The sequence below is a fragment of the Planococcus citri genome, chromosome 2 (assembly GCF_950023065.1).
Source record: "Planococcus citri chromosome 2, ihPlaCitr1.1, whole genome shotgun sequence".
Taxonomy (NCBI): Eukaryota; Metazoa; Arthropoda; class Insecta; order Hemiptera; family Pseudococcidae; genus Planococcus; species Planococcus citri.
In genome coordinates this window covers 50,396,297-50,423,233 of record NC_088678.1, presented here as the reverse complement: position 1 = coordinate 50,423,233, position 26,937 = coordinate 50,396,297, and the positions used below count along the sequence as shown (strand labels likewise).

At 32.4% G+C, this 26,937-nt stretch overlaps 3 protein-coding genes across 7 annotated transcripts in view; 1 reads left to right on the top strand and 2 right to left on the bottom strand.

Moving 5' to 3' along the window:
• The window catches only part of LOC135836312 (galactosylgalactosylxylosylprotein 3-beta-glucuronosyltransferase P-like), a 47,281-nt gene extending 39,984 nt beyond the window's left edge, over window positions 1-7,297 (bottom strand). Inside the window, exon 1 of the mRNA XM_065351058.1 lies at window positions 6,982-7,297. The gene's annotated coding sequence lies outside the window, so the exon portion shown is untranslated. The remainder of the gene's footprint in view (window positions 1-6,981) is intronic.
• A 2,880-nt stretch (window positions 7,298-10,177) lies between these two features.
• Window positions 10,178-14,824, bottom strand: LOC135836310 (procathepsin L-like). The gene is made up of 8 exons (XM_065351055.1): window positions 14,725-14,824; window positions 13,851-13,979; window positions 13,630-13,779; window positions 13,384-13,497; window positions 12,608-12,741; window positions 12,119-12,254; window positions 10,704-10,864; window positions 10,178-10,630 (listed from the first exon to the last, which is right to left on the bottom strand). Exons 1-8 carry the CDS (start codon window positions 14,725-14,727, stop codon window positions 10,432-10,434), a joined length of 1,026 nt encoding a protein of 341 aa, XP_065207127.1. The 5' UTR covers window positions 14,728-14,824; the 3' UTR covers window positions 10,178-10,431.
• A 9,037-nt stretch (window positions 14,825-23,861) lies between these two features.
• On the top strand, window positions 23,862-25,855 carry LOC135836309 (JNK1/MAPK8-associated membrane protein-like). Of its 5 annotated transcripts, none has more exons than XM_065351054.1 (6): window positions 23,862-24,090; window positions 24,182-24,404; window positions 24,478-24,702; window positions 24,776-24,951; window positions 25,041-25,117; window positions 25,193-25,855. In XM_065351054.1, exons 2-6 carry the CDS (start codon window positions 24,199-24,201, stop codon window positions 25,406-25,408), a joined length of 900 nt encoding a protein of 299 aa, XP_065207126.1. In that variant the 5' UTR covers window positions 23,862-24,090; window positions 24,182-24,198; the 3' UTR covers window positions 25,409-25,855. The 5 variants fall into 5 exon arrangements, with proteins under 5 accessions (XP_065207126.1, XP_065207123.1, XP_065207122.1 ...); XM_065351051.1 differs by having other exon boundaries at window positions 23,865-24,040; window positions 24,463-24,702; XM_065351050.1 differs by having other exon boundaries at window positions 23,865-24,082; window positions 24,463-24,702.
• Window positions 25,856-26,937: the final 1,082 nt, after the last annotated feature.

Here is a 26,937-nt window from a genome sequence, read left to right as displayed (position 1 = left end):
AATTTAAATTCGCAACAGAACATGTTATAAGGTAGCATTACGATTTTTTCATCTCTCATTTTGATAAATAACTAAGTAATGTCAAATTTGGGGGGAAAACTCACAAAATATTGGTTTTTGAGTAGGTAAGTACGAATTAAAAACATTGCTGTTCGACTGGCGAGTCATGCAATATTGTTTTTGTCAAGAATAATGTGTTTCGAATCAATAAATTCGCTAAAAGCAAATACGTACATGCGATGGTTTGGAAATCGCGTGAGAAAGTATAACTATAGAATCATTACTCGCAAAATAGGACGACCATCTATAACCTGCTTCTAATTAATATACGCTTTATAAATGCGAATGTTTGCGGCAGGGTTGAAACATATTCGGCATACTTCGTTATCGATGAAGTTGATTTTATGGGATCTATTATGGAAAAACATATGTAGGTAAATAGGTAAGTAAAAGTATCCATTATGGTAGGTCTGTTATCAATTTTTTTTTTCAAAATTCACTGCAGCTCATCACAATCATCACATCATTGTTGTGATACGACCTTGAAAATTGAACTTAATCCTCATCCCCTCCGTCCTTTCACATGAGTACATAGCTCATGAAGCTTCAAAATTTAAAAAATGCATTTTGAAATGTACAAGGAGTTGTTCATTTTTTTTTCACTTCTATTTCTCGCTGGAAATTACGCAGATAGTTAGAAGTTATTTTTTCAGTTGTCTACAAGTTTGGAAAATAACGCGAATATTTTTCTTTAGAAAAAATTTTAATCAATCTACTTATTTGAAAAATAAAAAAATAAATAAAATAAAAAACAGGTAGAAATGAAAATAAATTTTCAAATCAATGGGATTAAAAATGCTCACAATTTGTGTGCTTAATTTTTATACGTTTTTACTACATTTGTTTCCCTCCAAAATGTCAAAAATCAAACTCTTCTGGGAAATGGATAAAAAAAAGTAAGTATTAGGTATTGATGGCGACAAAATTACAACTCACTATTGGAATCCCCTTCAATTTTTTTTTATAGTTGAAATTTCGGATGAGGTGAAAAATCCTCATCGATGATATTTCGTAAGAACACTAACTGCTTTTTTAAGATGAAAACGTCCTCTATCAAAATAGAACATTTCCAAAATTAAAAAAATTCACAAGTGAAAAATTATTCAAAAAATTATTATGGGTGGAATATGGCTACACTGCTAATGTGAAGATTTATCTCCTCTCCCCCCAGGAAACGGCTCATCTATCTCGCCTTTTTCAATTACCTCCACGATTCATATACAATTCTCAGAAAAATAAGCCTTATTTGTTGCAGCACATTTTTGCATATTGCACCAATAAGAACATAAAAAATATATTTCGGCATTTTTAAGGGAATTTTTCAGGTTTACAGAGAATTTTCAACGTATTCATATTCAAGGAATGTTCAGCCAATTAAAAATTTTTGTACTGTATTTAGCCAATTTTTCATTTTTTTTGTACAAAATTTACTGAAAAAAATTAGGGTAAAAACATAAGTACATACTTGAAAAAAAAATACTCTGTTTTTTTGGACATTTTTAATGGAATTTTTAAGCATATGTGTAGGGTTTTTTGGAGAAAAAATATCCGAGCCCTGGTGATGAAATATTCATCCGATCAGCCACAGCAACTTAGCTAACACGGCATCGTATAGGTAATTCTCGCGAATCTTCGATTAATGATCCGTTAATACATACGTATTACGTAGGTACTTTGTTTCAATTCGTGTCAACGTGTATTTTATTTATCCGTATTTATCGGTCAATACGCGATTCCATCCGAATTTCTCTTATTTGGTGCACTTTATTATTGGTGTTTGAACTACTGAGTAATTCTAGCAAGTAGGTAAACACCTATTTAAGAACCTCAATAGTCACGTACATCCATCCCAAAGCTAATTAGCTACCTATAATCCGGGGTACTGGTGAAGAAACTACCTATCAGTACATAAATATGCAATAAAAATTCTTGAAATTAGTGCTCCTTTTGAAAATTAAGCTCATACCTAGTTCTTTCAGTTTTGTAAAACGATCTTTTGTTATAGAGTTTTTCCTCAAACTACATACACAAAAATTTTTTACGAATTTTTGATCCATTTTTTTTTTTTTTTTTTTTTTTTTAATAGTAGGTACTCATCTGAATGAAATTAAATTTGTACATGCCAAAATTATTTTTGGGGAAAAATTAACTCCATGAAACTCAAACTGTAGGATTTTTAAATGAGCTAAAAAGGAAGTTTTCAAAAATCACACAACATAAAGATTCTCACCAAAATTCATCTACAACCTTTGAAAGATAAAAGGTGGTCCAGATAAAGCAACATAATAGGTATCTACTAATCGAAGAAAATAACAATTAACCTATAACACAAAACCTTTGTATGCTTGATGATGTGTTAAATACAAGTACTATGTTATTACTTGAAATACATACAAAGCTTTATCGTACGTATCTACGAGTGTGTTTGAAAAAAAAATCATCGTAAGTAAATTTCATATCAACGAGTTGCATACGAACACACTCATAGGTCTAATATCTATCCACTCCACTATTTTGTACATTGGTTCCCCATTTAAGTAATCAAAATACATAATGTGTCTATGTCAATTTTAATGCTAAATATTGCACATAAAAATATACAGCAACATTCAAAGGTGATGTACGAGTAATAAAGTTTGAAGGCAGCAAAGCAAAAGAATATACCTAACTAAAAATGATTTATTTCTACTCCGATAAAGGCTCTGTTTTGAGCGTTTTCACGATTCGGAATTCTTTGTGATCCGTGTTAATAAAATATTAACAACTCCATTTCAACTTTATGGTCGAATACATATAAAATCAATTTTAATATTACACTAGTTAGTTATTATTATCATTTGAACAGTTGAGCTAATATTTTTAGCAGCTATGCCAGTAGAACTGGAACACCACGATTTATTGATACAAATAATGAACATATGCCATTATTGCATGCCTCATGTCTGCTAATTATAATTTCTACACCTCTATTCACTTTAGTACATACATCTGCATTTAGCTATAAAAGTACCAACAGTATGGGAATGCAATGATATTGCATACCATCATCATCATTACTAATTACTATTTTACTCTCCTATCGTATCTCGTGCGATATGGTGACTTTATTTTCAAAGTCATTCCCACGTTATGCGTACCTATCTACGCTTAAAGCTTCGCTTTAATTTTTAAATACTCGATTGTGTGTGCGTTATTGGTTTCATTGAAATTTACTTTTTCATTTTACAAGCACCCTGTATAATTTAAGGCTAAAATTTATTTCCGCCATATGTCTGAGTATTATAAGAAGTTTTGAAAATATTTACTTACTTTCGATTTTCCCATCAAACTGGCCTATATTTTTCTTAGAAGTAGGTAAATAAAACTGCGTGCAGTTAATTATTAGCAGATACAGTTTTTTTATGCATTCGTTGTATGTATAGTTTTAATTGTCTCGCTCTCAAACAAAATCAAGGTTTTATTTTGTTTTATTTAATCTCACTTTCCTTAAATATTTGACAATTTTAGTTACCTTGAAATTAAAAAAACAAAAAAAAAATTGCTATAGGAACTTAGCAGGCTATATTTACCTACCTACTGACCAAAGTAATACGGTAATAATAATTCATCCTAGTATTCTGCGAGTGTTCACTCGTAGGTAGGTTTCAATTTTGTCAAAAATGTTTTACCATCTTTGGCCAAATGGTTCGAAAATATTTTGCATCTTGGCAAAGTTCGTTTTGTTTGGCGAAGCTATTCGCTGCATACTTTACAATTAAGATCATCTCAATGCTCATGCTAAATTTTCAAACATTTTTTAATCGTTATTATGAAAGTCCTGCAGTCTCTATTACAATGATTAATACAATATACGTGGGTTTGCGTTGGAAGTGGCATGAGTTTCAAGCGGAGTAAAAATTAACAAATGGGAAGTGTTCGTTTGAAATTTGTATCATGAGAATTTTAAACGAAATGTAATACCAACAAGTGGTATTTTTTAAAATGGAGATCATTCGGAATATTATTCCTCTCCTAAAGTAATTTGAAGGACATTACATCAATTTACTCATTTTATTTTTGAGGTGGAAGGGATGGATATGGACAAAAATTCATATATCAAACTTCGTTAAGATTTTCCAAAGAGACAGCAGTTTGAGAATTTATGACCAAAAATGATTTTCTAGAAAATTCCCAGAAGGCAAAGGCCTTTACCTCTTTTGTTTTTGAATGAAAAATCATGAAAATGAGATGAAACATGACAATTTTTACTAATTTTAGAGCACTGAGTTTCCCCTTTTTTTTTGTGATTCGAAAGTGAGGTGGAGAAGGCAGGTATGAGCACATGAGTTAGGTAGGTATTCGAAAACTTCAACTCTTCAAAAAATCCAAAGCAGAACTATAAGTACCTACAACGCAGAGTTCACTATTTTTCAAAAAAAAAAGTTACAGAATTCGAACTCTTTTACAAAAGAATTTTAATAAGAGTTCAAAAGCTCCTCCAAAACTCGTTTGGGCGTCAATTTTACTTCATTTTGTTCAAGCGAAGTAGCTGAAAAATGTCTTTGTCAAAATTTCAAAAATAATGTGAAAATTTTCATAGGTTTTAATGTTATGATTTTGAACTGGAGCTCGGAATTTTTTCATTCAAAAAAGCGTAAAAAGTAGAAGATTGTTACAAAATTTTTAGAAGCAAAAAGAATCAAAAAAATGTTAGCCTGTAGAACTAGAAGCTCTTTTCGGAGAGAAAATTTGAACTAAGTTGCAAGTTCCTAATTTTCATATCCCACCCCCCCCCATTGTGTTTTGAGAAAAATCGAATATTTTGAACTTTTTTAAAATAAAAAATGTTGATCACTTTCTTTTTCCCTTCAAGTAATAATGTTCCATAATTCAAAATTTTCAATGTACGTAGCAACCTTGACAGATTTTGTATTTGGATAATTTTGACCTAAAAAAAAATCAAGATTTTTAAAAAAAGTTACCAAAATTAATTTTTTTAAATTCATTCTTTTTTTAATTTTTATGGCAATTTTTCGATATTTTCGAACTTTGCTTTGCCCCCTGCGTCCCCCCACAAAAATCCCTGGGTATCCTTCTCCTTCCCATATTCCTGAATAGTCGGAAGGAGAAATCTAAATTATGATGATTATCATACCGCTTATCAAATCGTCGAAAGATGGGTAATACCAGATACCTACCTGCTGATGAAAAATTCGAGCAAAATCGGAACTCTCAACTTCATTGATATGAAATGAATCTAAATGCACTCTGTAGTTTTCGTCTCAATCCGAGGGAATGGAAGGGAAGGGAACGGAAGGGAGAGGACATTTTTGAGATCATTTCGCAAGTAGACATGTGTTCGATATGCTATACGTCATGTATATAGTTTATTGAAAATCATCTGTACCCACACCATTTCCTTTCACCTGAAATTTCTCATTACGTCATTAGCTATTTCAGTTCTTATTGCGAAAGCCAGTATCTCCCCATCCTTCTTAAAACAAGAAAGCTAGGTACAAAGATTCCAAAACGTTTCATAAAAAATGAAAAAAATGTCCAATCGGCAATCACCTATCATTTGTAACGTTTTCAAAAGATGCAAAGTCTACATTTTCATTCAAATTTTTTGATGGTATTTCTTCGATTGCCTCCCCCCCCACCTCTTTCAAAAGAAAAGTTTTTCTATCGAGCAATTTTCATAAGCTTGCAAGAAGTTACGACGAAGGTGATGACTTTTTTTGGAACACAATCCCACTTAAAATTTTAATTCGACGGTCTCCCCAAAAATGATTTTTTATAAAAAAAGGAATGTCAAATTTTAAAAATCTTACGTCACGTCGTTTGACTCGATTTTGAGATACTCTTTGGCTTTTGCACATAATCATTACACCCAGAGTGGTTAAAGAACTATTCAGAATTGAAAGTTTTAAGCATTTTGAGCAGTCCTCAGATTCAAAGCGTATAGAGAGGAAAATGAGACAGACTCTTCCTTCATCAAGTTGAAAATAACCTTCTATTCCGCATTCCTAAAATCACTCAAAATAGTACATCTGCACTCACATCGACCTGTTTGGCCATTTTTCAAAAAATCATCCAAATATCCTCGTCCTTTCCTCTCTGTGCAAGATCAAAAAGAAACCTGACAGATATTTTTGATTTTGCTTGCAAAGCAAATCATTAAAAATATCCATTCAAACTATAACTTATTTAGGAAACTTTTCGATTTCGTCGAAAAAATAATACTACCTACCTATCGAAATAGATCATCATTAATTCTATTCGTATTTCGTATTTACAACCCAGCTATACCTACTTAATCAAATATGTAACTAGCATAATTCAATTCTAAAGCATCATTTTAATCAAATCAAGGAAGGAATTCTTAGGTAGGTATTAAATTCATTGATCTCATCGTAACAACAATGTCAGATAAATTCTCCTTCTTCCATAGAAAAATTCGATAAAATTTTGGCATATTTTCAAAACAATAGTAGAAATTTCTTCTTCGACTTTTGCAACCTTGTCAAAATTGAAATATCGTTGCGACAAAAGTTTCATTTCTGACACAGTGACCGAAATTATGCAATAGGAGCATACTGCAATGTGCAATTGATCAAAATTAACGATAACAATCCAGTTGGTACAAGCAGTAATAAATTTCGGATACAAAACTCTAATTCGTACGATAAATTAAAACAAAATTTTAGTAACGACGAGAAACCCTACACGAGGTTGCACTCTCGTATTTTCCACATGATAGGTTCTTTACCAAGTTCATTAAAAAGGGGCAAAAAATTCCGCAAAGGTTCAACACGAGTAGGTATAAGTATAGCACGGTTGACGAGAAAAACCGAAAAAGTGAAAATTCGCAACACCCGGCAGGTTGGTTTTGCTCGATACATCTACTTAGTTATCATAATAAAAGCATAAAAGCCGTCTTACTTGTCATGTTGACTCGGACATGTGTTGTGAGGAATAATTTTCGTGAATATTTTACACGTTTTACGGTCTAACGATAAAATGATTACCGCAATGCGTATCGTCGATTAATGCCGAATTTTATATACAATTTAACATTCACTACCAACCCTTAAAATTAAACGCACACACGCGAACGAGTTTCCACCGAGTTTCCTCCACGATATCGTATTGTGTACTGAAAAACTCACTATACCGAACACCACCGAAGAATCGTAATGTCACACCGGAGCAGCGTCGGTCTTCCGTGATACTGTTAGATTGTGCGCGTTGCGATCGTACACTTTTCGTATGTATTATAACGGGTGGTTAGAAAAATTAGGTATACCGCTTATCATTACTTGCTATTTTTACCATCGTTGTCAGAAGAAGGTAGACGCAGACAAAACTTATACGAATACGTTTGATGATTAATACGAATTTATGCGTAAACGTATTAATGCACAATTTCTATTTTATCTCGTTAATTTTTCGTCTACGTAAAAGCTTGCCCGTTGCTTATGTACATATTTTTTTTACGATTAGGCGTTGAACTCGGCCATGCAGTTCTATTGATTTATACGCACAGATTCGTATATGGTACGAGGTACCTGGCTGTAGTCATAGAAAATGCACTGCCATGGTCTCACACCAGTGATTACATTGAATTTAGAAAGAGTAATTACTTATACTGGAAATTCGTTCATTTTTCCGCTACCTACTAACTAACCTGACCGCTCATACTCTGTGTGTATGGATACGGAATAGTGTCATATATTTTAACCACATAAGTAGCAAATAACAAAGTTTCTAAGATTCTGCAGATTCACAATTTGTAGGTATCAATTTCTTACCTATTTTCACCTCATGATACGTTAGAAATTTCAAGTAGGTACCTAACCTAAGTACGTATGACATGTGAGTCAGTGCCTTCGATTTCGCTCGAATTTTCAGATGGGTTTCTTCGAATGGTGAGCAAAATAAAGTAATTATAAATAATTAAGTATATACCATTATTTTCGTTCTAAATCTTCACAGGTACGTTCAAATTAAATTCTCAATAATAATTACTTATTCTAGTTTTCGTTCACGAACAAATCCGAACAAATCGGTAATTTGTTTACTGATAAAATTATTAAAAAGTAGAATTTTACTCTCTCGATTTGGCAGTCACTCAATAAAAATTACCCATTACCTATTTTCTCGAATTTTCGGAAGAACACACTAGCTGTGCAAAGGTTGAAAACTACCTACTTAAGTACAAATATTATTTTAAAGTTTGAAAAAATTGAAGTTGGAGGCTGCAGAAGCATCTTTGAAAGCGTTTAATTCGAATATAGTTCCTGGCTCATTTTTTCGATACGATCCCGCTTTACCCTTTCTTCCGACTCTTCCCTCTGAATTCTTTTGATTAACAAGCTTTGAACACGGTTAAATATTTTTTAAAAAGAGTCATTCCACATCAATTCGACCAAAAAATGGTAAGGGAGTCGGCGATTTTTTTTGAAATTTTCCTTGTAGAAAGACCTTTTGAAGGTATGACCAATGACGCAAATCGCAGCCTTCTAGCCCTTTTTTAAAGGCTGCTAGGGGGTGTCAAAGTTTTCAGTGAACTTGAAATATCATCCATTTCAGCAGTGGATTACTCGATAACCGCGACACCTACCAAAATGGAACTTTTCCCAATAATTAGGGCTTTTGAAAGGATTTTTGGTGATATCATAAAAATCAGTGTTGCCACTTTTTTTGTATGAAAAATTAGCTCAAAAAATTTCAAAACGTGGTTTTCATATCGTTCTGACTCTCAACAATTCTGAAAAAAATATACTATGGACAACTTTTCATGCTGAACAACATATTAAAAAATTGGGATGCGTCATTTCGTAATGTCGATTCAAAAAAATTGAAAGTTTGCAGAAACATGTGATTTTCCAATTTAAAACATGAAAGAAGTGTTGATTGGCGAAGTTGACCCATTTGACGTTTATTTTTACAAAGGTATCCGTTGAAAATGTTGAAAAACCCCCTTCACTCGATGAAATGAACTCACCTCAAAAAAATTAAAACTTGAAAAAATTCAGTTATCAAATTCCAAGCATCAAAAAAAGTTTAAATTTACCTATTCAGTTGTCTTATTTCGACTTCTCTCTGATGTACTTCATGAGAAAGTTGATGAAAATCACACTCATAGCAAAAAAAATTAAAATTCGTTTATTTTTTGAATTTTTTCGAATTTTGATTTTTTCAGTTGAGCTAAATGTGCAGGTAGATTTTCTAAGGCAAAACAACATTTTTTGGTATGAGAAAAACGAATTTTGAGATAAATTTCTTAAAATATTTCATATGTACTAGGTAATACACCATTATCTATAGGTATTTATAAAAATGAAGATGAAATTACTGCTCAAGCGAGGTGGGAACGAAAAATTCGTCGAAAAAATTGGTTCATTTAGCAAAAGGTATGTATCATCATAATAGCGCAGATAATCCAAATAGGTAATTTTTTCTAATGCGATTTTCATCATTTAAAATATAATTTCTTATTGAAAAAGTTGATACCTACCTATATGTACTTTCATATTTCTGTGGTCAAAAATGTTTTTTCCAGACTCAAAACTGCGTATTCAACAGTCATCATACCTAGGTATTGCTTATTCGTTTATCTGTTAGAAAATATAATGTGGGCGCATTTGCCATACTTATATGCCAGATCAGCATCATCTTGAAAAAACTACGATTTTAAACGTTCAGGTAAATACATAGTACTTAGGTATGTAGCTAAATTCTCACGTCTATCACATCCAGGCAAACGCTATAATTTTCAGAAGTCATGCGGTTAATTAGGATAAAAAAAATTAATCATGTTTTCTTATCGTATACATAAGTCATTGCAGGCAGTCAGCGAAATTCCCCTAATAGCTGAATACAAGAGCATATTGTAGGTACCTATACCTACCTAGGTATGTATAACACATTTTACCTGATTTTATCTACCATAATAAGTATTACGAGTAATTTCAATCAAAAGCTAAGAAGGTATAGGTGTATAGTTGCATAAATGTGTGTAAAAATATTGGTAACATCGGATAAATTTTACTAAGATACTTCGTCACTTTGATGACGTAGATAGATAGATACTCAAAATATGATGATACACATATGTGGGAAATGATGAACAAAATTCGATGTTAAATTTATAATTTGGAGAAATTCACGAGAAATTATACCTAAAGTCAGTTAGAGTCAACATTGAAAATAAAAAATTCCCGTGACTATACTATGGTGTATGGTTTTTTACATACTAACTACGAACTAGTAACTACGTAAACGTAAGTAAGTATAGCTATTAGTAGGTATGAATCATCGTTATCGCGATCTTTGAACTTGAATAACGACGATTTTATCATTTTTAGGTAAAAAATGGGCAATATCGTTTTATAAAATCGTAGCGTATGCGGCGTAATTCGCAATCGCACATGCATTCTGTCCTCGTTTTAATAACATGTAACCATCTTCGCCCCACTCCTCTGTCCACCAATTTTTCAAAATCCATGCCTTTTTTGTGTAACCTACCAGCAGCATGGCGTGATTTACGGAGTCTGATTTACACTCGCGGTCATAATAAACTCCTTTCCTGTTGAAAAGATGAGAAAATTTTGATTTTAAGAAATCTTATTGTGGTACCTACTTAAGTATTTTTAACTTACGCGTAGAGCTGGAATGTGATGGGACTTGCGTTGACTGACACAGCAATTGGTCCAATTGTGACTAATGCGTTTCTCAAAGCAGTTTCGTCTCTTGGAGGTAATACACCCCAGGTTTTTATTCTGATGGCGGTCTTACTTCTTTTGAAATTGCATGTGGATTGCTAGAATTTAAAATACAAAATATAATATACCTACTTACCTATTCGAATTTACTTCAGAACATTAAGATGCAATAGGTAGGTACAGAAAAACTATTGAAGTGACAGTATTCAATTTTAACGAAACTAAGCTTTTAAGAGCAATATCCTAAAACTCTTAACCCAAAAATTATTGATGTTGAAGTTGATTTTTGGATATTTTGCAAGTTTTTGAAAATTGAAAAAAATTGAAAAAGCTACCTATATCTACCTACAGACATGATACATTTTTTTTGAAATTCAGGACTGGAGAAGTGAAGAGCATGCACTAGAACCAAAATTCTACACAAATCAGGTTAGGTTAGTATAAGCAAATTTATGGGAAAGGTATACTTATATATTTACGTTCAACAATTTTTACAAAATTATGAATAACTTTGAGAAATTAATGTTGCATAATTTTAATGACATTTTATCGATTTCTCTGTTATTTTGACTGAGTAATGAAATTTCCTCGAATAATTTTATGGCTTAACTAGGCAGGAATATCGAAAATTTTTGTGTTATATGTATTTGTGTAATTCGCGCAATAATGTTTGATAATATTAAGCGGGCTCATTAGTAGAATTGAATTTAGCCTAAAGCATTAAATAAAGGTATGAATAACGAGTTCTTAGATAGATACTTATGATTCAAACAATTGCAGAATTTGCCTTCGGTTCGGGCTAAAATCAAAAAAATGAGTAATTTTTTACATTTTATTAATCATTTCCATTATTCATCATTTTTTGTGGAAGAAAATGGTTCAAAGTCAGGCTACAAAGAAGGAGAAATTTTTTCATTTAATAGTTCATGGAAGTGAGACTTAAAAAAAAGCTTAGGTAGGCTACTATTGTTCCGGTTAAATTTTGCTTTGAAATTTTCAATGGGTATTTTTATAGGTACTCCTCATTATAGACTACGTAGTAGGTACGTCTACGTACCTATATTGCGAACGTATTATTTGATTGAAACAATCAACCTTTGAATGGAAATATGTTTTTTAACTTTCGAGATTGCGAACTCGTCTTCAATCATTTACATTTTCAACCATCAATGTTTCTTTCGCCGTATATCTCACTCTCGGAAAAATTATATCTTGTTTCTTATTTATGTAGATACACAAGTAAATGTATGGGTACATCAGTTACCCAGTAATGCATAAGCTTATACCTAGCTGCTAATAATGATGTTTCATTCGCAAAACGTGGTGTGCGATTAAATTGAATTGTTATTTACCTTAGCTGTATATGGGTAATCTTCTTCTAACATCACACCTCCCACTGATTGAACATATTTTAACATATTACGTAAAGAACCTCCGGCGCAGCCTAGGTTACCTGACGTATACGAGCAGTCCACTAATTGCTGAGCGCTAAAAAAAAAATTAATAATAAAAAATAGTAATACCTAGTTACAGATAAATAAAATTTTCATCCAGCTTTTTTGAATTAGGTAGGTACATATATGTATTTTAAGCATGTCTATAAATAACTTACGAGGATTTGTAAAACGATTATTACAATTGATGACCCTTAAATATTAAAATACTATACCGACGATCAACCTGTATGAGCTTACATTGAAATTTCATGTGTCAAACTGTCAAACGTTGTGGATTAATAACAAGAAAATGTAGGTCTAGGACTTGGGAAGTAGATATATCCCATATAATGAAATGGCTTTATTGAAAATTCAAGCACCTACATTTTATATTTAGGCACGTACCTGAAATTTACAATTTTTTTTCGAGTTTTGAAATATTGTCCTTGAAGACAACCAGCAACACTGAAAGCGTAGCAAGAGCCGCATTCTTCTTGATTTTCTGGTTCTGTAATGAAGCCTTCTTTTCTCCAATCTAGCTGTAAATGAATTGCATTTTTTATTTGTAAATAATGTATCGTTGCATTGGAATCATAAATCTAGAATTAAAATAGGTAACATCTGAAAACAAATATTCGATCATTTGGATTCTTTCTAGATACCTATGTTAATGTTATACCTAATTAAATATCTACTATTCCATTGGTGAAAAATAAAATTTGTTGTTGTTGTGGTTATGGTTTCAAAAAAAATCTCATACGGATCTATTGTTATTATTGATTTAAAATTAGGTACCTATTAATTTTTTACCAACTTTAATATCCAATCAACTTTGTCAAATCACCCAAGATGAAAACACCTTTTGTTCGTTATTTTCGTCAAAACGGTTTTTTATCGTTCATTTTCATTATTCTCGCAAGTCATTATTTTAAAATGATCATATGCGTGAAGAAAAAACTTCAAAGCAGTAAATGAATATCCACATGTAATGCGTTGCACGATAGGCAGTATCACAGTGATGCACAAAAGAATTGTATGTATAAATAGGTAACATATTATTAGAATTAATTGTCTGTTAAAAATTATATAAAATTGGAAGGTCCAGTATAAAAATATCTATTTTAAAACTTATTAACTCAATTGCATGAATGCAAAGTGAGTAAGGCACGTATGAGACCTACTTCTTCCGGGATCGCAGTCAAATTATGGTGAGGTAAAGCTGTGATTTCCCTGTTCGATGGTTTCCTTCTAGATTGCGATAATCTTACCATTTCTCTCAAGTATTGTCTTTGGTTCTGGAATGCAAGCATGAAAAATTTACTCTAGAATTTTGATTAAATTCATATGTATTGTATTTTTGGTTATGTACGAATAGTTGCCTAACGTAATATGCCCACAGGAGCTGTTAAGAATTTTATTATGCTTACTAAATCTGCCAAATGATTTATTTCCAATTCATACGTATGTAAGCCTTGTTTATGTTCTTCGTTATGCTTGTTTATCATGTGATAATTTTGTTCCCATGTTTGTCTTCTCTTATTCTCCAAAACTGGATGGTAGGTTTTGTTAAACCGTGTCTGGTGAATCAGTATTTTTTTGTAATTCAATTACAGATTCATACCGATGAGCTGAGTGAAACAATATTTACCTTAAAACTTTCCCAATGTTCGTCTAAATGCGGCGAAGGTTTAATGGGCTCGGAGTTGATGATCTGCAATGCTCCAAATAGGCACAAAGTAAGGAAAGTTTTCCATGCAAAATGGACATTTTGAATAATCTAAATAATCGATACACAAGGTGTAATATTATATTTCGCAAGATAAGTATATTTTTTATTTGCAGAATTTTTATAAACAAAATTTAGTTTGTTTAGAAGAAGATAGGTAGGTATGTCGATTTAGATATGTAGGTATAATTATGCAAAAAATCATAGTTTTGCCCATTTTTTTATAGGTTGGTAGGTCTGGGTTCATCTCAATAGACTTTTTTTTCTTTTCTGGTTAGGTATTTACCAAATGATAATGCTGAGCGTGTAAAACAGCAAGTGTTTTATTTCACAAAAAATTAGTGATTTATTTTAAACGTTTTATACCGACACGCGATATTCTTGAATTTGTTACGATAGAAACAAAATCATGTTTATACGGTTTATAGACGGTTGTATCAAATATTCACCTAATCGCATTACATTATCTTTTTGTTACTCATTTCCATGTTTTAAGCAGATAGTTGCTATAGCGGTTATTTCAATTTAACGTTTCATGTTGATTTGTTTTTTCAATAATTTTTTAGAATGAAAGTAACTTGATACAAATCATAACAATAGTCGAGAGATCTACGAGTATGCATTGAGAAAAAATACATACCTATTTGAAAAACGTTACAACTTCATTAGTTTGAATAGTTAGTCAATAAAATTAACAAAATTACGTACATAGTTACGTTTCGGTAAATACATTTAAAGAATACAGGATTAGTAACCCTACTGATATTCAATACACACTGATACCTAACTTACTTACCATCTTACTTTACCAAATTAAAATTTTCGTACAAAAAAAAAAACGTTGTACTTAATCAACATCAGGGTACCTAATGGTAATGATAATGCTCATTTATAAAATGATGTATTGTATTTTCATTAAAAATTAATTTCATAAAAGGAGTCGCTTATTATGTATATGTAGGTAGCCTAAACATAATATCAGAAATGCTGATCTAGCAATCTAAGCAATGGTACCTGTTAGATTAACGTGGTAAATAAAATTACCTGGAGTAATTGTACATATATTATGGATACCTGATCATTTATACTTACATATACCTACATACGAATACGATATGAATTGTTTTTATAAATAATTTGAAATTTTAAAAAGGAGGAAAACTTCGTGTATTTGTTAGAGGTTAGAAGTTCCAAGATTGGAGACATTCGACAGATGCCCACTCAGCCTACTGTCTAGGTAATTAAAATTAAAATATGAGATCGCGATCGCTGCTAATATACCGTAATTTTTTTTTAGAAAAAATGAGACTACGCTGACTACGAAAAGACCAGACTAGAATCAAGAATGATATTATGCCTATTGCAGTAATAATTAATAAAAAATATATAATTATCATTATACTGCTGATGGATACAAACAATAGACTGATACTAGTGATACTCATTCAAGTGATTCAAGTTCAACGAGCTGATCGTGAGCTGTAAAACTAACTAGGGAATGGTCAGAAATGTTGGTTGCCGTTTGGACCGAGCGGTTGCCTACATGTAGCATATGAAGGGGCTACCTACACGGTATATTCACTTTTTCTGAAACGAGCCTTGTTTTAAAAATTCAGGGTTGCCAATGTTAAAAATTTAAATTTTTTTCAATTTCGAAAATTTCAAATTTTTTCAAAACTTATTAGCGATTTGGATAGAGGACATCAAGACGATCAAAAAATGTTATTCATACTTTTTGCCTAACTCTAGAACTGAAGGGGCTTCGTAAATTTGAAAAAATGTACTGTCGTTCATTTAATTTCTTATGGTAAAATAATTTTTTTCAAATTTACGAAGCCCCTTCAGTTCTAGAGTTAGGCAAAAAGTATGAATAACATTTTTTGATCGTCTTCATGTCCTCTATCCAAATCGCTAATGAGTTTTAAAAAAATTTGAAATTTTCGAAATTGAAAAAAATTTAAATTTTGACATTGGCAACCCTGAATTTTCAAAACAAGGCTCGTTTCAGAAAAAGTGAATATACCGTGTAGGTAGCCCCTTCATATGCTACATGTAGGCAACCGCTCGGTCCAAACGGCAACCAACACTTCTGACCATTCCCTAGTAAAACATATTCAATTCATTCAGTCAGGAATTTATGACTTATCAACGTGGCAACATTGTGCGAAGAAAGAAAAGTTTTCATTTTGTGTGTTGGGTGATCGCGGAAAAGCGAGAATACGACCCACAGGACTACCTAAAAGTAAACGGGTATATGAATCATAATAGAACGATGAATGCGCGAACGTGTGTTGAACTACGAACGGTCAGTTGAATGTAATGTTACCAACCTACGTTAGTCAGAGCTGGAATTTATTTTTATTTTTTATTTAAAAAAAAAAAAAGAACAGAATAATTATTTCAATTCTGATTCTGACCTTCTGTTATTCAAGTTGCTTATCACGTGTTTTTGAAGGGAATTAATAACAATAACACGCTAAGTATTCAATCATTTTTAAATCCGGATGAATGCGAAAAAGACGTAATATTTCATATTTCGGCCAACGGGAATTGAAAACGCGTAATTCAATCGCTCAAGTGATTAAAATACGCGTTTTCTTCCAACGATTAGATAAAATAAAATAGGTACCTATATTATTAAATTAAACTGGTAAAGTAAAACGATTTACTACAATTTTAATTTACTTTACTTGCTTTTTTCGCGAAATAAACCTCAAAAGTCGAAAATATCATTACTTTCCCAGTTAAATAATGTGCTATTTGATGCGAGGAATTCTATGAGCTGATTAATTTTGCATTTAATTAAAAGAATAGGTACATGATTATCCTCAGTTTTTCACTTCCTTAAAATAAAGCAAAAAACTGACTCCAAACTCAAAATTCGATACATAAGGATGGAAGATTAAAATCAAAACCGAAAATTTATAACTTCGTTGGTTTACAAATCCATTTCTGGGATAATTTTAACTCAGAACCACAAACTTGTCATGATTTTATTTTATTTTTTGGTATTTTTTTACGGGCAGACAAAATTGATAAATCCTATTTGTATTTTGCATAAACTTCTACGACCACCACCCCTTCCCCTTTTGTTTACTTCGTAAACTGTCTTACCTTCTTAAGACTTAAAATTCGAAGCTTTTAGTTTTTTTTCCTTTCGTGCAACTCTTTTTTTGACTTCTAAAAAAATTTCTCCTTGAGAAGAATAAAAAAGTTTATAAAAATCCTATTCATGATCTCCACTGTTTTTCAAAAATAATTTTTGCATTTTTTGCCAAGATTTCTCAGTTTTCCATCGCTTTTTTTTACGAAATACGATTGTAGATATGAAAGAGTAGGTAGGTACTTCTATTTTAATTTTTATCGTTCATGTTTGGGGCTCACTCAGCCAATAAAAGTCTACTGGGAACTACCTGCATGGTAACCTCTTATGGGCAGTCCACCTCTGCCCTCTCCCAATCACCCCTCAAATTCTTACAAGTACCTTGTGAACGTTAAAATTGTTGCAAAATGCGATTTTCTTTTAATTTCGAATAAAATATTAAAATTAAAAAAATTAATAAATTGCTGGCCCAGTGCAGCTGAAAATTTGGCGCTCTACTATAGGGAAATACGTCGCTGATAGTAAATACCTAAGAAAATGTTTTCCAAAAATTGAAAGTGACAAATTTTGGGCCAAAAAACATATATTAATAATAGTCGTTTTCCCCCTAAATTGAGGTCATCGAGTAAGAATTTAGAGTCCATTTCATTCTAAGAATTCACCCCTTTCTAATTTGTGTTTTTTTGGTCATTGTCATTTTAAATTTTTGGAAAACATTTCCTTAGGTATTTACTATTAGTGACGTATTTCCCTATAGTAGAGCGCCAAATTTTCAGCGGCACTGGGGCAGCAATTTATTAATTTTAAGAAAAATAAACAATCTCTGTTTGAAACTTCAGTAAATTCAAAAATAAAAATAACATTTTTTTCAATGAACTTTACAAGGGAACCTCTTGAGGTGGCCGCCTCCGATTTGAACGGGACCGCGATTTTTGGAAAGAGCATGTTCTGAAACCCCCAAATCCAAATTTTCAGCTGCCCAAGTTCATTTTTCAATTTTTGGCGAATTTTTGAAAATCCAAAATTGACTAGTTTGTGATTTATGCTTTTTTTAAAAAAGTACGTACTTGATCAATAAAAATGTTCAAAATAAGTTCTAAAACTGATATTAAGCCCCCAAATCCAAATTTCGCCATTTCCAGCCATTCTGGAGCCTCCAGCACGATTTTTCAATTTCTCCACAATTGTGAATTTGCTCCAGAAGGCGTGAATATGAAGTTGGGCAGCTAAAAATCGAGTTGTGTATTATACTCGACTTGTTTAACGAATTTATCCACATTTGAGCCGATTCTGGAGCGGACACCTCAAGAAGTCAAGAGTGGATTTTTGACCAGCTTTTTTTCAAAATAAAAATATTTAAAAATCAAAAATTTTCCATTTGCGAGAAATTTTTTGAAATTTGCGCGAATCGCAGTATTTTGTCATGAACAAACCCCACGAGGGCCAATTTCGCCATTTCCAGCCATTCTGGAGGCTCCAGCGCGATTTTTCAATTTCTCCAGAATTTTAAATTTGCTCCAGAAGGCGTGAATATGAAGTTGGGCAGCTAAAAATCGAGTTGTATGTTATACTTGACCTGTTTAACGAATTTATCCACATTTGAGCTGATTCTGGAGCGGACACCTCAAGAGTGGGTTTTTGACCCGCTTTTTTCATGATAATTATATCCAAAATTTAAAGGGAGGCCCAAGAAAGGCTGAAAATGGCGAAATTCGCTCTCGTGTGGTTAATTAATGATGAAATACAGCGATTCGCGCAAATTTTAAAAATTTTCTCGCAAACGAGAAATTTTTGATGTGAATATTTTTATTTTGAAAAAAAGCTGGTCAAAAAGTTTTGCATTGCAAAGATTTTAAGGATACCTACCAATGAGTTAATCGAAAAAACTATAATTACAAAACTTGTACAGCATGACATGACAAGTACTTGCGAAATACGGAACTTTTAAATTTTTTGTTAAGGTATCATCATTTTTTCAATTAACTGAGACCTCTGCCTACGATAGAGAAAAAAAGACTTTCAAAAAAATCAAAATTACCCAAATTTGTGCAAAATACCGGGGAAAAATTGAAAGTGACTAGTTTCCCCCTAATTCTACATCGCTGATTCGAATTTGAAGTTTATTTCACTGCAAATATAAACAAACCACCCCTAATAAGAAATTCACCCTAAAGTACATCCCTCCAACGCTAAATAGTATTTTTTTAAAAAAAGAGTTTGGAAACCGTTTGATGATGTATTGATGAATTTGTGTAAAAAATTTCAGCTTTTTCCAATCACTAGAACTTGAGAAATCGATTTTTTTCAATAGTTTTGACAGATTTTTGCGTCGTGAAGAAATGCCCAGTACTGCTTGTATACCGTCAGTGGATATTTCTCGCATAGGCGAAAAAGTTACAAAAAATGTGTTTTTTGGTTGTATTTTGGGCTCAAATTGTCGGATCGGGCTGAAATTTTATACATCGATGCACCTAAGCATTCTTGATGTGCATGTGTACATTTTTTTCAAAAAAAACTGTTTTACTTTGCGGGGGTTGAATTTTGGGGCGATTTTCATAATAGTGGAACAGGAGTGATTTTTGGGGAACAATAGAATCCAAATTCGAATTCAGCGACTTCAAATTAGGGGGAAACTCATCTTTTTTCAACTGTTTCACAGATTTTGGCCCCAAATTGAGGAATTATGAATTTAAAAAAAAATTCTTTTTTACTTTATTATAAGCAAAGGGCTCCTTTAATCGAAAATATGATAATAACATAACTTGTTCAGCATGTCGAATACTACAGGAATACAGTGGTTTCGATTTTTAATCTCCCACTTTCATCTACCTGCTTCCTATCAACATGGGTAGGTATGTGAAAGTGGGAGATTACAATTCAAAACCACTGTATTCCAGTAGTACTCGACATGCTGAACAAGTTATGTTATTATCATATTTTCGAATAAAGGAGCCCTTTGCTTACAATAGAGCAAAAAATAATTTTTAAAAAATTCAAAATTCGCCAATCTAGGGCAAAATTTCACGCAACAGTACAAAAGAGACGAGTTTCTCCGTAATTTGAAGTCGCTGAATTCAAATTTGGATTCTATAGTGTTCCCCAAAAATCAATCCTGCTCCGCTATTATGAAAATCACCCCAAAATTCAACCCCTGCACAGTAAAACAGGTTTTTTTGAAAAAAATGTACACATGCACATCAAGAATGCTTAGGTGCATCTATGTATAAAATTTCAGCCCGATCCGACAATTTGAGCCCAAAATACAACCAAAAAACACATTTTTTGTAACTTTTTCGCCTATGCGAGAAATATCCACTGACGGTATACAAGCAGTACTGGGCATTTCTTCACGACGCAAAAATCTGTCAAAACTGTTGAAAAAAATCGATTTCTCAAGTTCTAGAGATCGGAAAAAGCTGAAATTTTTTTCACAAATTCATCAATACACCATTAAACAGTTTTCAAACCCTTTTTTCAAACAAAAATTATTTAGGGTTGGAGGGATGCATTTTATGGTGAATTTCTTATTAGTGGTAGTTGGTTTGTATTTGAAGTGAAATAAACACCAAATTCGAATTCACCTATGTGGAATTAGGGGGAAACTCGTCACTTTTACTTTTTTTCCCCATTAGGTACTTTGCGCAAATTTGGGTAATTTTGATTAAAAAAAAGGTATCCTTAAAATCTTTGCAATGCAAAACTTTTTGACCAGCTTTTTTTCAAAATGAAAATATTCAAACATCAAAAACTTCTCGTTTGCGAGAAAATTTTTGAAATTTGCGCGAATCACTGTATTTTGTCATTAATTAACCACACAAGAGCGAATTTCGCCATTTCCAGCCTTTCTTGGGGTTCCCTTTAATTTTTGGATATTATTATTATGAAAAAAGCTGGTCAAAATCCCACTCTTGAGGTGTCCGCTCCAGAATCAGCTCAAATGTGGATAAATTCGTTAAACAGGTCGAGTATAACATACAACTCGATTTTTAGCTGCCCAACTTCATATTCACGCCTTCTGGAGCAAATTCAAAATTCTGAAGAAATTGAAAAATCGCACTGGAGCCTCCAGAATAGCTGGAAATGGCGAAATTCGCCCTCGTGAGCTTAGTTCGTGACAAAATACTGCGATTCGCGCAAATTTCTAAAATTTTCTCGCAAACGAGAAATTTTTGATTTTTGAATATTTTTATTTTGAAAAAAAGCTGGTCAAGAAACCACTGTTGAGGTGTCCCTCCCAAAATCGACTCAAATGTGGATAAACTCGTTAAACAGATCGAGTATAACACACAACTTGATTTTTAGCTGCCCAACTTCATATTCATGCCTTCTGGAGCTAATTCAAAATTCTGGAGAAATTGAAAAATAGCGTGCTGGAGGCTCCAGAATGGCTGGAAATGGCGAAATTTGGATTTGGGAGGGTAATATCAGTTTTAGGATTTATTTTGAACATTTTCACTGATCGAGTACGTACTTTTTTAAAAAAAGCGTAAATCACCAAACTAGTCAATTTTGGATTTTCAAAAATTTGCCAAAAATTGAAAAAAAAAACTTGGGCAGCTGAAAATTTGGATTTAGGGGCTTTAGAACATGCTCTTTCCAAAAATCGCGGTCCCGTTCAAATCGGAGGCGGACACATCAACAGGTTCCCTTGTAAGTTCTATTTTTCTATAGGTAGGTACTTATGTACTTCCAAAACTGAAAGAACTTGGTGAATTAAACAGCAGAGAAACAAATACGGATTCGCTTATTCATTTAGCGCCAAACAGCACATGGTTACGAGAACGTTTTCTTTATTAAGCCGATATCCTGTTGTAAATTTAGCGGTCAACTGCCTTGAAGGACATTAACTTAATCAGCTGGGCAAGGGAATTCGTCACACATGCGTATTTTTTTACTCGCCCACTATAAGACCCGGGTAGAATGTTGAATAACGCAGGGAGATTGACACTTTTATACCTACAAGATTTACAACCTATAATGTTAACATTTCTTCTTTCTTGTTTTTTTTTTTTTTTTTTTTTTTTTTTTACAGAGAATTATTGACGGGTAAAAACTACGATCTTTTGTGTTCATGTACTGACAATACTATACCATACAAACATACGTTTTAGTACCCACGTTTGGGATCGTATTCTTGAGCTCAAATATTTACGAGTATATACACATACCTAGTTGGATGATTATCACTGAAAAAAAAAATGTGAAGAATAAACAGATATGAGATCATCCTGCATATTTGTTATGTGATGTCAGCAGAGTTGTTATCCTGGGCTCAGTCTGATCATGGTGTATTTTAAAATGAACAATGAAAACTTTCACTCAATTTTACTGTGCTTCAAAAGTGCTGAACATTGTCAAAGTTCAAAGTGCCCAGAATTCTGTTTCAAAAAATATACACTCTGGTTGGAATGGTTCTTAAAACGTACCTAATTGATTTGGCAAAACACAGTGACCCAAATCGCGCCACCATATTCAGCTCGTAATATGTACCTATCGCTGTTCTCTCCAAGAAGACTTTTGCAGATTTTAAAAATTTTAGTAGCATTGGAAAGAGGACAAAATTTTCTAAAATTGAGACGTCCCATGGAAAACAGGCCCGGTTTAATTTTTTTTACTGATTTTTACAAGTGTTTTCAAATAGAATTGAAATTTTTTTCTACCTACCTAGGTATATGAAAACATTTTTCAATTATTTTTTTATTTTCTTGGAAGAACACGTCTTTAATATCACTGAATACGGAGGCATTACCTATTCATTTTAAATACATATATTCAGAAAATGTAAAAATCGGGAAAACAAAAATAAAAGCCTCTACCCCCTTTCCATGGAACCCCTTAATTTTGGGCCATATAACTTGAAAAAATGTGATTGTCGAGGTGGTTCAAACGTTATTAAGTGTCTAAATTCGAAGTATTATTTTGCTACAAATAATAAATAATGAATTAATTTCTCACTGTTGTTGGAATAATTCTCAAAAATGGGCTCAATTTTCGATATTTTTATTCTCGATCACGGAGGTGTTAGATTCATATTTGAAATAAAATTGGCTTTAAAATCCAGTTCAAACAGCCTCGAATTAGGATCTGAAAAAAATATATATTTTCAGTTACCTACCTACGTATCTTAATTGCAGTATTTTTCTCTAAATTGATGAATTTTGATGTTTTCAAAAGTATTTTTTAGTTTTCATTCAAATCGGAGATCATCGCGTAGGAAGGTTCCCTTGTTAAGTACATCTTTTGCGGTTCCACTAAACTGAACCACTCATACAGTTACGTTTACTTATACTTATATAGCATTGTAATTTTGTAATTTGTAAATGCCCACATTCAGAATGCCACCTTCACACAAATCTAAGTACTTAAATTTGGTAATAATTTTGAAAGAATGTGATAAGTTTGAATTTGAAATATAAAATTATTAAATTTTGGCGTGTTGAATTTATCACATAATTTAAATCAATCAATCACAATGCCTACCTAGTACCTACAGTCTCTACAGTCTACATATTGTACATAAATATTGGCATCTATTGCAACGTGCGTATTTTACAAGAATTAATAATTAATAATTGAATAAGTACGTTTCAATATTTCATCATGGGTCAATCAATGCCTACATAAAGTACGTATCGGCAACTTCTATAACATAACAAATGTACAACGTGTTGGAATGAGTAAAATAAGCCAGTTTCACATGGTATCCCTGAATGTTGAACGAGTAACGCGATAACGTGAAGTTTAGAAAGAACGATACTGCCGTATCTATTTTCTATACTCGTTCTCCGTTTACCAGGAATACCTGGGTCGTTTTCTTGCTTCTCTGTCGCGTTGTGTTTGTTGACCAAAGTGATTTGATTTTTACTGATAACTTTGTTTTGTTTTGATAAAAATTTCAAAATTTTGGAGTTTTTCTAATTGTGTCGAGTAATAATGAATAATTTAATGGTAGATTCTAATAACTTTAGAACTTTTTACTATACTAATGCTAATCGAATGAAATATAAATGTAGGTTCGCTGCGCTATAACAATATAACGAGTTCAACTAGAGTAAACAAGTAATTTTTTTATCTCATACTAATTTGTACTCTAAATTGCATTTTCTAATTCCTAATTCGTTTTGTTTTTCATGTCACTTTAATGAATCAGAAACATACAGTGTTAGAATGAAGGACTGTCCTGGATTATATTGTGGTCGATTCAAGCTTCCTGATGGTAACTTGAGCATATGTGGTGCGTGTCCTAGAGGATCACGTACGATAATAGATCACGATATGTGTTTGCCTTGCCAAGATGAACCAACCTTCTACGACTGGTTGTTTTTGATTTTCATGGCAATGATGCCTTTATTCTATCATTGGTATTACATCGAGTGAGTTAAGGTTTTAACGAATTTACTGTAAAGGATAACTTTCCAACCATTGATGTAGATTTCATACTTTCAGTTACAAAATAAACAGCACTACGTTATCGAAAAAGCTAATTACCTCAGCTATTTTGGAAGTTACTCTTTCTGCAGTATTTACTGTGCTACTCATGGAACCGATGTGGAGTTTTAAATTATACGCCTGTCGTATAAATTCCATATCCGATTGGTACACGTTTATGTACAATCCATCTCCGCGATATGAAGATTACATATACTGTACTCAGGAAATTGTTTACCCGTTGTACGTTGAATTGATGTTTATTTTTTGACTCGTTGGTTACCTTGAAGAGTAATTTTGTATTTTTTGTTTCTAGTTACACCATGATTTTTGTTTTTTATGGTTTTGGAGTAATTAGTTTATTGGCTATTCGGCCATGGTTCATAGACAGTAAGAATACAGATTATGTCGGAGGATTGGGTACGGTGTATGCAGGATTGTATTTGTATCCCACGTTAGCCCTCTTACATGCAGTAGCGTGTGGATTTATTTGTAAGTTTTTGAATTCAATTACGCATTATAAATTTATCGATCATTTACTCCATCTCCATATTAATGCTTTTTTAATAATTGTTTTACAGATTACATGTTTCCTTATTTAGTGATAATCGTATCTGTGATCTCAAATGCTGTACATTTCGCTATGAAAATAAATCAAGTAAGGATAACGAAACCAAATTCGATGACATTGAGATATGGTTTTTTAATATTAATATTTTATTCGTTTTTTCAGTCTATGGGTTACCTTATCAGAAATACTGTTACAAGTAGTCGAAATATGATCATTGTTCTTATCCATTGGCTTTGTCATGCTTTTGGTATTATTGGTATAACAGAATTGAGAGATCCGACGAAGCATTACTTTCTATTGTGTTTGGTTCCAGTTCCAACATTATTTTATATTTTAACTTCAAGATTAACCGATCCTCGGAAAGTTCATTCGGATTGACTTACGTGATGCAACGAAAGGTGTATTAAGCAAAAGCAAATTATTAATCTGTGATTGGTCCTCATCTTGGTATCAGTATTGAATACCTATTGATATTAACTATCTAATTAGAAAATTATTTATTGAAATAACAGTGTGGCTGTTGAAGAAAGTATTGGAAACTAAACACATTTGTTACCTTACTATTTACGAGGAATATAATATTGAAATTATGAGAAATTTTCAATCTAATTGGAGAATCGAAATTGGAAAAGGAACTTGATTATTTATTCTGAATGACGTTGGCTGTTTTCGAAAAATTGCAGAGATCAGTTGGTATTATAGTGTTTGGTGTCATGATGGTTTCATGTTTACTTTTGTGAAATTGTGATTGTTTTTTGTTTTTCAGTGTACATGTATTCCTACCTACTATCATTTCGTACCTAAAATAAAGCCTATTTATGGGTAGTTCCATTTATTTATCTGGTGGGTTGGATTGCGTTTTTTTTTTTAAATCGATAAGTATGTAGATTGTAAAATGTTAGTAGGTCCTGAAAAGAATTACCGAATTCTTTGCCTATGAGCTCCGGCTAAATGCACTGGAAAAAATACTGATTTGTAAAACTGTTCGACAAAGCGAAAAGGACAGGGACGGTTTTAAGGGGGCGAGGTGTAACACCCCTCCAATGTTCAGAATTGTCGGCAAAAATAGCAATATGGTGAAATGTCCGCAAACAGGAAAATATTTGAAAAACTATAAAAATGATTAAAAAATCGTCATTTTGGTGGCAAAATTGTCAATTTGCCGACAAAATCATCCAATTGTTATTTTCTATTCCTCAAATTATTCATAATTATGCTTTGTGCTGGAAAAGTACATATTTTTATTCAAACTTTTAAAAATGTCAGTTTGTGGAAAACTGACTTTTCACATCAAAATTACTTCAAATAAGTAAGTATTTGAAAGCTTTAGCCCTCGCTTCGCTCGGACCAATGTGGTTCTCTTCTTCCCGCTCACAATTTTGAGAAACCATTACCTAACAACATTTTTAAAAAGTTGAGATCAGAAAGATCGAATTCTCACATTAAAATTGATGTTGTTTTGCTTTTCAAATCACAAGTATTCTAAAAAAAATTTCCCTCGCTTCGCTCGAGCTAATTTGGTTCTCTTCTACAGAGTTACAATTTAAAGAAACCTATGATGGCTATGATTGAATTTGAAAAATGTTGAGATCAGAAAAACGGAATTCTCACATTAAAATTGATGTTGTTTTACATTTCAAATCACAAGTTTCCCAAATAGTCGGGGAGCCCACTTGAGGATAAATTGCACCCCCCCCCCCGGTCGATCCTCCGGGACAACTTTTTTCTTAAAGGGGGAGTCCTAAGGAACATTTCTAGCCCTTGTACTCAAAAAAAAAAGTGGCCCTACTTACAAAATGGCGGCCATTTTGATTGACAGGTCAGCCGAAATCGCAGATTTTGCGTTCCAACATAGGACTTGCTCAACATTTTTCAAACTGTACAAATGTAGATCGAAAGATCAAGCA